The 12702-nt window shown below is 39.1% G+C and overlaps 1 protein-coding gene across 1 annotated transcript in view; it reads right to left on the reverse strand.

Moving 5' to 3' along the window:
- Positions 1-2657: 2657 nt before the first annotated feature.
- The window catches only part of LOC142086187 (netrin-4-like), a 54388-nt gene continuing 44343 nt past the window's right edge, over positions 2658-12702 (reverse strand). The window contains exons 6-10 of the mRNA XM_075158867.1: positions 11296-11509; positions 10370-10506; positions 9311-9379; positions 7999-8169; positions 2658-5000 (exon numbers count right to left, since the gene is read on the reverse strand). Of these exons, the coding sequence (XP_075014968.1) occupies positions 4864-5000; positions 7999-8169; positions 9311-9379; positions 10370-10506; positions 11296-11509 (728 nt within the window). The 3' untranslated portion in view covers positions 2658-4863. The remainder of the gene's footprint in view (positions 5001-7998; positions 8170-9310; positions 9380-10369; positions 10507-11295; positions 11510-12702) is intronic.

Below are 12702 nucleotides of genomic sequence, written 5' to 3' on the forward strand. Positions count from 1 at the left end.
CTAAGCCACGAGACAAAAGCATGATGGCCATATTTATCACGTCATTAATGTGTGAAGAACGAAGACTGGGTCTCACAGGTACAGTTTTCTCAATAGAAGTATATAGGTGAGGTAAGAACTTGTACAGTACCCTAAAGAGTGTAGTGTATAATGTAGAGTTGCAAGAGTAAGTCTCTGTAATACACTGGCTTGATTTTAAGTATGGAGACTGACACAAGCAGACATCTATCTATCTAAGTGCTGAGCATTTATAGGTAAGGCATCTTCCACCTACCTGTCATGCATTTGTATTTTCATGCCTTGCATCCCACAAATCAGCTCTGTAAAGGAGCAGTTCTAGGACCTGTTAAGTATTTTTTAGACTTCATTAAGACCTTAAACCGGTAAAACTTCATGTGTGTATTTCTTATGGGAATTAAGCATATGCAAGTACCTACGTGTAAGATTTTGCAGGATTGGGTTTTGATCAGTTATTGAATTAACATGCCATTTACATAAATTAACAGTACCTGTTTTGTGTTTCTAATCTGTACATGTTCTTATACCAAATATACATTTTTTAGGTCAGTTGCTCAGTAGAAAAATAACATGTATCATGGTTGCCTTACTAACGAAACGCTTTTCTCCATTTGTCTGACTATGTTAACACTATCGAAGCAAGAGCCTAATGTTTGGAATGTTTGTGGTTTATTAACTTAAAAAGAATTAATGTGCATGTGGTTTGAGCATTGTGTGGTTTAAAATTTTAAAAATAGATCCCAAACCTCACATCAATATACATTTTCTGAGTATTTTTAATTGAAGTTTTAAGTACAAAAAAAAAAAAAAGTGCTACAACACATAACAAATAACACACTAACTTTTCCAGGTCTGGGGGACTTGAGGGAGCACATCATGTGAATTATATCAATTCAAAGAAAGCTTACATCAAGCAGCATGGAAAAATTGAGACATGGTAAATGCTACAGAGAAAACTTACTCTTTATAGCAGTGAGCCACTCTCAGAAGAGCAGTGCACAAAGGTTGTGCATAGGTACATTTTCCTTCTTAGCTGCTTGCCAAGAGCAGAAGCTGGAGAAGCATTAGTAGCAATATGTCAGTAGATTGGAGTTAGGGCTCAGCACTCACAATGGCCATTTAATGAACTACTATGATGCTTTAAGGGTCCGTGTTGGCAGAATGATCGTGTATTCATGGATACACGTGCTGCACAGCTGTTAGAGAGCTATTTTGACCTCCAGCAATCCTGAGTTTGCTGCTGTCTGTAGAAAGTTACATGTGCTTCTGCTTCAAGCTGTCACCTGCCCTATTATAAATTTTCCACAGCTTTCCAGACTTCTTGTGTGTAAAGGCTTTTATTTCATCGTTATGCAGGATTTCCAAGTGATACATCATTGCTACTGTTTGGTATGTGGTTGCTACTGCTTGTGAGACACCTTGTCTATTTGGGTGCTGTAGGGTTGTTCATGTGGCCATTTTAAAGACAGGTCCCATTTTAGACGTACTAAAAGAAGCTGTCCAGACGCTTCTGTATTGGGCAAATGCATCCTTTTTTCCATGTTAGTATTCTTTGTATTAGTGTGCCACCTAAGACACACGGTCACAGAGCGGATCACAAGTTATGTGATATTGTACACAGGCCCACAGAACAATTCTTTTTTTAGTACAGGAATACCATACCTTCTAAGGTAGTTCGTTTAATTTACTGTGTATGACCTTGTTTCCTTGTTCTGAGGAATATGTAACAGCTTCTCTGGGAAGACAGTTGTCATCTTGCACCGTCTCATGCTCATCTTCACTTCAGGTACCAGTACACAGAAAATAACTTTTCCTTTCCAAAGTCTCATGGTGATCAATTTAAACTTTCTCATCTCTTCTTTAATCAATAGTTGTTCTAACTTGATCTATGCAGTTCATTTCTATATAGATACTTATTTTCAGACAGGCTACCTGGATTGTAGCACTGCAGAACAAAGAGATTGCACATGGTAGCTCTGTGTGAGTTGGAACTTTATTGTTTTATTTTTCTTCTCTGTGAACTCAGAGATACCTGATTACAGAAGTAGTGATACCAATAAAAAGTCAACTTGCAGTGTTGACTCACCCTAATGTGCTTTCATTTTTCACTTTCAAATTAAATTCCATGCTTACGGAATACCTGCTACTCTATAGAGCAAAACCATTAAACAAGAGCTAGTAGTTGGAACAAAATGTGCAATGTTTCTAACTGATGGAGGGAATGAAGTAGACTTAGCTATACATGCAAGTAAGATAGATTGAGAGATTCAAAAAGAATGGGAAATTAGAAGGAGGAGAAGAAAATAGCTGAATATTTTTGGGTTCCCTTACTCGCTTTACACTTTTTTGTAAAGTGTGTGTATGTATCACCTACTTTTGAGATCTGAAATGTGTGATATATTGATGACTCTCTTGTTTGCATACAACAGTGTTTGCATTGGGTAATCATTAATCACTGTATTATAGGAGGCCCCAAGAGAACACACCAGGGTATCAATACTCTTGTTCCAAATCATGTTTCTATTAGCAGTAGCTAGAAATGCTTGTAAATGACCATGTTAAAATATAACTTTCACCCGCAGAAGGGAACTACGCAGATGTTTACCATCCCCACAAAATCACCAGTCTGGCACAAGAAGTGAAATACGGGAGTTTGCTTTAATATAGTACTGACTATAAACCAAAATGGAATATGATCATCATTAAATAAGATCCCCTGCTGGTAAAACGGCCTATGTTGAAAAGCATGTTCCTTAGCTTAGTTGTAAACCTACACTTGATTTTCATTTATTCTGAGAGGCCCTTTGAGAACAGACTGTAAATTCATGTACATATCTTTATTTTTATTGATATTTGAAAGAGAACTAGTCAATCTTTTTGTTGCGAGATGATTTCTGGAGACAGTAAAGCAGTTGCTATGCTTTTAATTTCTGTAAGCTGACATTTCAAATTAAGCCAAATTCCTTGATTAAAAAGTGTTTTATTGCATTAATTAAATGGCTTGTTGGAGATGCCACATTGTTGGATACCACTTTAGGTAACAACAAATAAATAATGAAGTGAAACAGGGACAGGAATGGCAATGGAGGAGGGGAGACTTTCTGAGAAGGGAGGAGGAAGAAACACTGTTTATGCACTGTGGGGAGAAAAGTAGGGCTTTTATTTTGTAAATATCTGCCTGTGATCCATTTCCAAATGAGCTGAGGATTTTTCTGCTGTTCAACCAATATGAAGGTAAAAGGAAAACAGCAACAAATGGAATGAAAGAAGCTGGTTTTTCAGGTTCCCAGTAATAAAGAGAACAAACTGATGGCCTAAGTTGTAGATTAGGACTTCCATCCTTCCGCATTAGTATTAGGTATACTTCATATGCCAGCCAGACAGTGCTGAATGAAGATACTCCTCTTTCCTGACAGCATTAAAAAATTATACACATGAAATAGAAATATGCAAAAGTAGCATGTGTGCCTGCTTTTTCTCTGTTAACCCCCTGAAAGAATAGACTGACTCATTATAATTTCTGCTTTACTTGATGAGGGAATGTGCTCTAACCAGCTTCATTTGATCATGAGTCCTTAAACAGGGGACGCAGGTCTTAAACTACCATTTCCTCAAAATATTGTGTTAGGGAATGATTTAAGTAGCTACCTCTTAATTACTATAGGGTAGGATAAAATTGATTTAGAAAGAATGTTTTTGCAGAACAGAACTATTTTTACCTAGAGTGCAGATATTACCACTCCTATACTTCTGTGGGGGGGAAAAATAATCCTCAGGCACAATGGGAAGGAAGCCTAGCTTCAGTATCTTAACCTGAAGCATGACCAAGAGAAATAAAGCAGAATGAAAGCACTAAGTGCAATCAAATGCCAGTGGTCTTGAGCACAGTTTGAATAGCCAGATTGCTCTCACAATAACTATAGCTACCTTGTTTAATACACAGTTCAGCCAATCCATTTACCTCCTCCTGCTTTTGCTTGTAGCTTTTGTAGTGTTACAATGTCAACATTAGAGCAGCTACTAATTCTTCACATGTTTCGGCTCCTTACTAGCATAAGGCTTTTTAGTGGTAATCGTTGTGAAACCTTTGTGGTGTTACAGACTAAAGTACTACAGCAGAGAGCAAAATTACCTTAGAGAGCAATCAAGTTTGGAATCAAGTTTGAGCCAAGGTGCTTTCTGCAGCAGACCTCAGCACTAAGCATTGATGATAGCAATGTACATCTATAAAGGACCTTGTCCCAAGATAAGTCATATGTTAGTTTGTTCCGTTCAGCAATCGGATAATATTGCCTTCTAGAAAGCAACCTGTTATATTGGCATAATTGCAACCTGATGTTAAATCAATCTGAGCTCTTTTAAATAAGTATTATTTGACATGCTTGTTTAGTAGTATGCCACTTGTAAAGCTGAAAGAAATTGCTGCCTGTTAGTGGTCACTTTCAAAAAAAACTACACTCAAGTAATGAATGCATTATGTAAGCAGCTTATACATATTAATATCAGGCTCTGACCTAAAGTGTGGAAACACTAATCCATTTTGTTTTGCCTTGTAAAATGATTCTCTGGCTGCGTGGAATCAGGCTCAAATTAAGAACTGATGTGTAACCTATGTATTATGCACTAGTTAATTTTGTATGATAAGGCTGTGCATTTTTTGAAAAAAGTAGTCATGTCCCAAGTTTCCTGTCTAAGCACGTGAAAGGAGAAAGGTAAGGAGATGGTAAGTGTGCTTGCGTCACTCCTGCTAGGAGCATGTTGAATGGAAATGCATGAACTAACTACACCTTTCACTGCAGTGTTACTAAAAGGCAAAGTTCAGAACTGTAACTTCTGAAGCAGAAATTACTTGCACCCAGTTCGAAGAATATCTGATACTTGTTTTCCCAGATATGCTTTCCAGGGTTTCACCAGGCTGTTCATGTTCACAAGGAGTTTGCTGGTCCTAGAATCCTCCTGGCCTGCTATAAGATAGTCAGTACCTAGTTTAAAAAAAAAAAAAAAAAAAGGGAAAAACTTCAGTCAATAAATAGAAGAAAACAGAACTAAATGCAGAATTTCTCTATTTCATTAAGTAGTGTGTAGCATCTTAGCCAGCTTCATCCAGTTTATGCATGTGCCATCTTATGTGTAAACATACTTTCATGTGCATATTGTCACTGCTGACTCCTGGGCACAAAAGTTCAATGTTGTCATATGATTATGCTCAGGAATTACAACTACAAATTGATTTAGCTCCAATGGCTTTACCACTTACAAATTCAATACCATGTGCAGATGACCAGGTTTGAGTCTGATCTGTTTGACCTTTGTTTTAAGCCATTGTAACTCCACGTGCTTCAGTAGCATTACTCCTGGCTTGTATAGGTGTGATGAGTAGCAGAATTCAACCTGAACAGATGCGGAAGGTGGTATTACATATGAAAATAGTAAGCCAGGCTTCCTAGATTATAGCCTTAAGATACAGGTAGCAGAGCCTCAAAAAAGAGGTCTGTGAACAAAAAAGTGGGTAACTACACGTGGAGACAAGAAACATAGACTACTAATAATCATGTCACTGCCTTAGTAGATATATAAGCACTCTTTGTGTTGTATTAACTCTAGTGAGTAAAATTCCCACATTGATCAGAATTTAGAGAAACACAGGTGCACCCATGGCAAGTTATGTGTGAGGTTCTGCACAGAGATCTGCAGGGATCTGGTGGCTGCTACTTATGCCTTTGTCCCTTCCTGACACTACTGCCCTCCTTCTTGAAAGTTGTGTCCTGGGAAGCAACTGCTAATGCTTGTATAGAAAGGAGGGTGTAAAAGCCCCAAGAAGAGAGAAAAAGTAAGGTTTCCACCATGAGTCAGGGCATGCTGTGATCTTGCAGCAGGGGTTCAGTCAAACAGTACATTGAAATCTGCAGAACTGCAGTGATGGGGACCTGTCCATAGCTTTAATTTATATCAAGAGGCAATGGCATAACACCTGTATCTCTAGCATCTAAATTTCTGAGCTGCATGTCTTCAGCTCTATATTTTGAAGAGGTGCAAAGTAAAGCTGGAGAGGTAGAACGGAGAAAAATGTCCTGTGATATTTTCCCTCCCTGGAATCAGGTGTACTCTCATCATATTTAGGCAATATATTTTACTCATGTGATTCAGGGCTCCCACAGTTTCACAGGGAGCACTGGTAAATACTTAATTAGGCACAACTGTGCCACTGGAGTTTAAGCAAAGGAAGGCACCTTATTCATTTGGACTACATTAAGCCAAAAATTTTATGTCCAAATTCAAGAACTACCCCCAAAAAGAGAGCTCACGGTCCATATTACACTTCAGTGCAAATTCAGAGGCAGTCTTTTACTTGATACAGAAAATGGAAGACAAAATTTGTTTCTGAGACAGTACAGTTCATTTTGCCATAATGGGAAAAATTTTTACAGAGTTTGATTTGATACAGCCTTTCCTAAAACAGTTGTCTCTTGTATGTGGCTAATTTCAGCTGAGAACTTGTCTTAAAGGTTAGATTAAACCGTACACTTTAAGTGAAGCACAAGGGATTCCCTTCACTCAGTGGATATGTTTTTAATCTATTCAGAGGAAAAAACATGTAATTTTTCTATCAGGTGCTGCTTTTAGAATGATAGCAAGTCACCATTTTCTGTGGTGTAAGGTTGAATAATGAAACATGATCCCCAGCATACACTACCAGTCACCCTAATGACACCCAAAGTCTTTGTCTTATTGGGATTTGATCCTAGGACATGGTCCCAAAGACCTGGAACTTCCAGTGATATGAAGGAAAGCTGTGAGTAATCCAAATCTGTCAGACACCTAGCATCTACTTAGGCGCTCAGGGACATGGTTTAGTGGTGGACTTGGCACTGTTAGGTTTATGGTTGGACTTGATGATCTTAAAGGTCTTTTCCAACCTAAATGATTCTGTGATTCTCCTTGGAAAAAATAGAGTCCAGGCTCAAATTTGTACAATTCTGAGATTTACCCAGAGATTTTGGCTGTTGTTCAAGTAAACATATTTTTCTCTGTGGTCCACTAAGTTGTATTGCAGGAAAGGCAGCAATAGGGAAGGTTGAATTGAGGAATGTATCTGTTCAGCCACTGATAACATTACTCAGCACTAGTATGGAGCTTTGCAGTCTGTAGTGTAATGTTTCTACCTGCAGCAGAGCTGGGGAGAAGGTTGCTGCTTTCCACTACCCTACTTCTCCACTCCACTACTGCAGGGAGATTCCCATAATTAAAAGTGAACAAACATGGATCAATCTGACAGACTGTTGTTAGGGAGCAAACCTAGAGACCTATCCTAAACTGGTTATAAAAAGACGGGCTTTATTTATTTAAAAGATTATTTTTCTAATTATTAAAGATTTTCCTGTCTTGCTTGGTTTGAAATTAAATTAATTTGGTTTTATGCTCTCCACCCATGATTGCTTTCCAATATGCTGCAGGTTGTCAGCTTTAGGCTTTGAAGGAACAAACAATTGAATGCACCAGAATTTACAGTAGAAAAAGGAAGGAAGACGTACTTTTCATTAGTTGAAACCATTACAAAGGCACAGAAGAACTTAGATTCCCTCCACTTTCCAAAATTTTCATAATAATTTCTAGTTTTTCCAAAAAGAAGTAAAGCGTGATGTGGGAATATAGAGTGAGGAAGAAAACTCTTTGGACATAAAAATACAGGGATTTTTTTTTTCTCACAAACATTCTTCTAGTCACAAATATTCTGGAAGATCAAGTAGAGCCACTGAAAGTAAAACATTTCCAGGGAGGTTTGGGCTTTTTGGTAAAACTTTGGTCTCTGATAACAAAATGTAGCTGTCTATTGACTCCCTCTTTGGTTTGGATGAATCAATGGTCTCTTCCCTGGAAAGACTGATGGGAAGTGTGGAGTAGCCATAGCTAATGTTCATAATGAATTGTCACCACTGTTTACAGGGGAAGAGAAATACCTGGTAAGCATTTTGTCCTTACCGGGATTGAGAATGGGACATGTACATCCCCTGTTGGTCCAGGATTCTGGGTAAATGCTTCTGTTGCTCCGAGCGATTTTCACTTTGCCTGATTTCAGGACCTTCTTCACTTTCACAACAACTTCTGCATGGGTCCCTTTGTCATGAGCTGATAGGATTCTTGCTTTTATCACTGCCAGAAAACATATCAAGTTAGAGACCAACAATGAATTTCTAAATGAATTTTGTTTTATGCTGCTAAAAGGTAGAATTTTAACACTTTGAAAGAAGACATGAAAAAACGCTGCAGTTATACAGAAAGTGTTTTCCAATGCTTGTCCACTTCAGTCATGGTTCTTCTAAATAAATTTGGAGAAGAAAAACTGGATTTTTCTATTGAAGTAGTTAACTGATCCTTCCACCATATTATTTAGCAATTACTTTTTAATGGGCTGATGTTGAACACTTGGAAATCATAGGAAGGCACTTGTATGTATACATAAGAAGAGTGGAAAAATCAGATCAGCAGCTAACAGTCTAATTTTAAGTGCACTGATTCTAGGCTTTATATTTTGCAGTTTGAAAATTTGCGTTGAGCTTTAACACTGGCCTCTCAAAAATTTTGTCCTATGGGAAGGGACTGTCTGCTCTACAGGAAGAAAGTCAGGAAGTTTCCCATCAGACTGCAGTCACATGCTAAAATTCCATGATTGCACAACAAACCAGAAAAAGCATTTTTGTTTTGTGGCCTAACATCTGGTTGCCATGATAAATTTCTGTTCCTTTAATTCAATACGATCCCGTAAGTTTTTGGCAGGGTAGTGTCATCTAGATCGGCCCCACAAGCAGGCTTTGTTGTGTCATGACACAAGCACATCAAGCCTTTGGATCCCAGAGCTTTCCTTTCTTGCTTCATGTGATGGCATGAACCAGGTGTTCATAAACCACAGTATTAAATACATTCTTGGTAAACTAGTATGGCCGTTTGAACCTGCATAATGAGTGCAAAAACAATGGCAGTTTAGATGCAAGCTTTTTATCATTTATTCTTGATGTGGAGGCCAACCATTCCACTGAGTTACAATTCTAGTACTTCTGCTGTAAAGAGGGAAGCTAGCTGGGTGGAAAGGAGACACCATGGAGCCTTGCATGAAAAGTGCTATTCAGTTCTGATCACAAGTTGGACATGTCACTAGACGAAAATGGCAGAAGAAATCCTACCTCTTATTTAATGACTTAGCCAGTCCTGTCATTTTTCATAGCTATCAGCTAATAACATGCATAGAGAGAACATTGTGAAATTATCATACCTTGAGGGCATGTCACCCACTTACCATAAGCATATTTCATTTGGCAGAAGTCGGTGACACTTCCAAGCACCTTTTCTTTGCATACACACTTTTCTAGCAGAGGAACCACAGAACACAAAGGGTTGGAGAAGAGCCAGGACATGAGAGAGAAGAGAAAATTATATTCAGTTATAAAGTTATACGTATATAGCTACCATAATCTGGATGGACCTTAAAAGTAAGTTTGAGAGTGAGCTCAGTTATTTGCAAATCTGTTTCTTGTTAGATGAATCAACAATAGTTCTGAAATCTGATCGGTACTGACAAGTAAAATGCAGCCCTCATGGAGTCTATTGTACAGTTAATAAACTGATACTAATAAAGACATTTGTAAGAATCAGATCCAGGTGTAAATCATGTAAGTAGTAATACCCTTGTTCGATCCCATAAGCTAAGAAATGCTGATCCTTGCTGGTATTAAGGTAATATCCCTCTCAGAAAAGTCAAGATACGCAATAGGTGGCATTATTACCTCTGGGTCTTACAAAACCATCGGTGCTGCCAAGTGGTAAAACTGAGAACTATTTGAGTATTAAACGCTCCACCTCATTCTATAAGCCTACTTTGTAACTTAGCTGGATACAGTATACTTTACTTTCTCTCCTGAGCTGTGGTGCCATGAGGAATACCTTACTTAAAATCCCTTGCATTCTATCCCAGAGGTGGTGCATTTCAGTGATGGCTGACATGATCTTTTTACAAATAGCATTTGAAGTTCTGAACAGCAACTGAATGCTTGGGAAGGAGCTGCGTAAAGTCATAAGCATTATGACTATAATTATGACGACAAAAGGAGAGTATTTTCTCCACACAATCTTATTCATGACTTACCAGTTTCCAAAAACCAAAGTTGCATAGTACAGTTGGTTTGGAAAACAACAATGTAAGTGTAATGGTAACCTGTATAGTTCAGATTAGCAGATGTTGCCAGCAGATGGGGGACAGACAAGCTAGAGATGAGTAGGGGAATTTAAGTCAGGGTGGAGAGAAGAAAGAACTGGCTCTGAAGGAAGTTAGTAAATGTTCCCAGACCCTGGGCTGTACCTGGGTGCCTCAGTGCAGAAAATCCCTGCTCATGGTCATTCCATTTCCACTCCTCTTCGCTCTCGTTGGTTGGCGTTTGCACAAGGTCGGGGATTCGTCCCCCAATGGGGATGTTAAAGAATGGCTCATTGTCATAGCTGGGGGGACACATAGAACAAACAGAAGACTTCGTTAGGATAACAGATGGGTGGGAAGCACGTGTTTGTAGCATGTAGCTGTATCCAGACAGATGAGCTTGCTTTCTTCAGGTTGGGAGTGCAAATAAGATCAAGACTTCGTGCTATATAGAGAGATCATAAGATCTATGTTTTTATTTAGGCCTTACCACTGCTGATTTAACATTTTTAAAAGTAACTATGTATTGGGCCTTTTTTGCTTTTATTCGTTTGTTTTTACTGAATTAAATAACTCAAAGTTAGTGACCACTTATTGATGTCACTAGGAACTGAGGACACCTGCAGGACCCATAAATCTGCAGTCACTCAGCAAATCATAGGATTTCTGTACTGATTAATGCATGTTTGGGGTACAGATGCCTGCCCTCTAGAAACAAGAGGGAGACCTTATAATTCATTTTACCCTGGGCACAGATGAGAGGCAAGCTCTCCAGGCTCTTTCATCTATTTCCAAGGCAAACAGGTGTATTTGAAGATGCTATGCATATTTCCATGGTGTTGTGGAGTTGCCTATTATTACTGTAAAAAGTTATCATTTCAAGATTGCCTTGGATAATACAATGGACTTAAAAGTGTGCCAGCCACCAAATGGAATTTAAGAAACCGTTTATGATTCACAGCCACCTTTTCACATGATTGTGCACCCTCCAGCATCCTCCAATTACTGTCATTGCTGCAGTATTTCAGTTAATCTTTGTTTCATTTCACAGAATCCCATCTCAAAGTGAACCCAAAGGAGGGCTTCTTTACCCATTGAAACAGTTTCCAGTATGCTGGTCGCAGTCTCTGGCACAGTCACAAGGGCGACAGCCATTTTCTCCAAAGCCCCAGTAGCCCATGAGACATCTATCGCAGTTGGGGCCCGCCACACCTGGCTTGCAGTAGCAGAATCCCGTCTTGGGGTGGCATCGCCAGCTTCTGCTGAAAGTTGCGTTGGCTGAACCCATTGGCTGGCAGGCGCAAGCTATGGAGATACGGTAAGAGGTGACTGAGATTATGTGCCCAGGGATCATCTGGTTAAGTGACATTTTTGCAAGGCTGATAAACTCGTGCCCTGCTCCTTACACTCAGAAGTTTTAAGTCAGAACTGCTAAACATTGCGTTGTCAGCCTACATTTGCGATATGATTTTTCCTTCTTTTTAACTCATTAAGCACAGCAAAACAAGTACAACTGGGACCCATTTATGTGTGAAAGTCAGTGCTTCCCTACTACACAAATATTAACCATACAGGGTTTTGAAGTGGTGGCAGGAAGCCTCCACTGTGTGTTTATTTTTAAAGGGGCTTGCAGGTGATTCACTTTTCAAGTGTTTTGCAAAAAGATTCACTAGCATGAACGAAGTGAAAAATGATAGCTATTGCCTACATTGTCTTTCCTGTGAAAGAGATCACAAAACTACTCTTTCCTCTGGGGCTAGATGCAGCTTATGTAGGTGGTTCAGACAACCTGAAACATTTTTTCGATTTCTGCCTCCAAAGAGTCAACAAATTTCCTTCAGTGCGAGTTCTAAGGGACACATCTCACCATGCAGTACTGTATGTGTGTAAGGAAGCTGATAAATTTTTTTGTACAAATACATGAGCATATTTGTTATAAGGAAGGCGGACAGAATGAGAGAAGATCTCTAAACTCACTAGACATATTTTACATGTAGCTGGAGATGAGCAAATAGGAGGAAAAAACCCCAGATCTTTCTAATGCTATTGCCAGTTTGACACCAGCCTGGCAACTCAAGGCAACTTGGCAGTAAAACAGCTCCTGTGGCAACTCTGCCTTCACAATAAATTGTCATAATCCCATGCCACCAGTGCATTCCCAATGTGACAGAACCAGGGAGTGAGGTGGAAAGTAATATACAGACAGTAGTGCAAAGCCAACACAATTGACTCCTCTCCATCAGGGCAGAGGCTAGCTGAGATGGTCAAGCCTTGTGCCAACAGCTCTGCAGAGGTAATATACAAGCAATAAACATACCCACTCATTTCTGATATTCAAACAAATTTGATTAAAATGAGAACTGAGCTGAACTCCAGGCCTTCATATTTCAGCTCTTTTTTGTATTAACAAAGCACTGTGCCCTGGCTTTTGCTTGTAGCGGAGACTGAAAAGGAAATGCATCACTACTTCATCCATCTGGAAGAGGGCAGAAATAAAA

This window comes from Calonectris borealis, chromosome 10 (genome assembly GCF_964195595.1).
Source record: "Calonectris borealis chromosome 10, bCalBor7.hap1.2, whole genome shotgun sequence".
NCBI classification, from domain to species: Eukaryota; Metazoa; Chordata; class Aves; order Procellariiformes; family Procellariidae; genus Calonectris; species Calonectris borealis.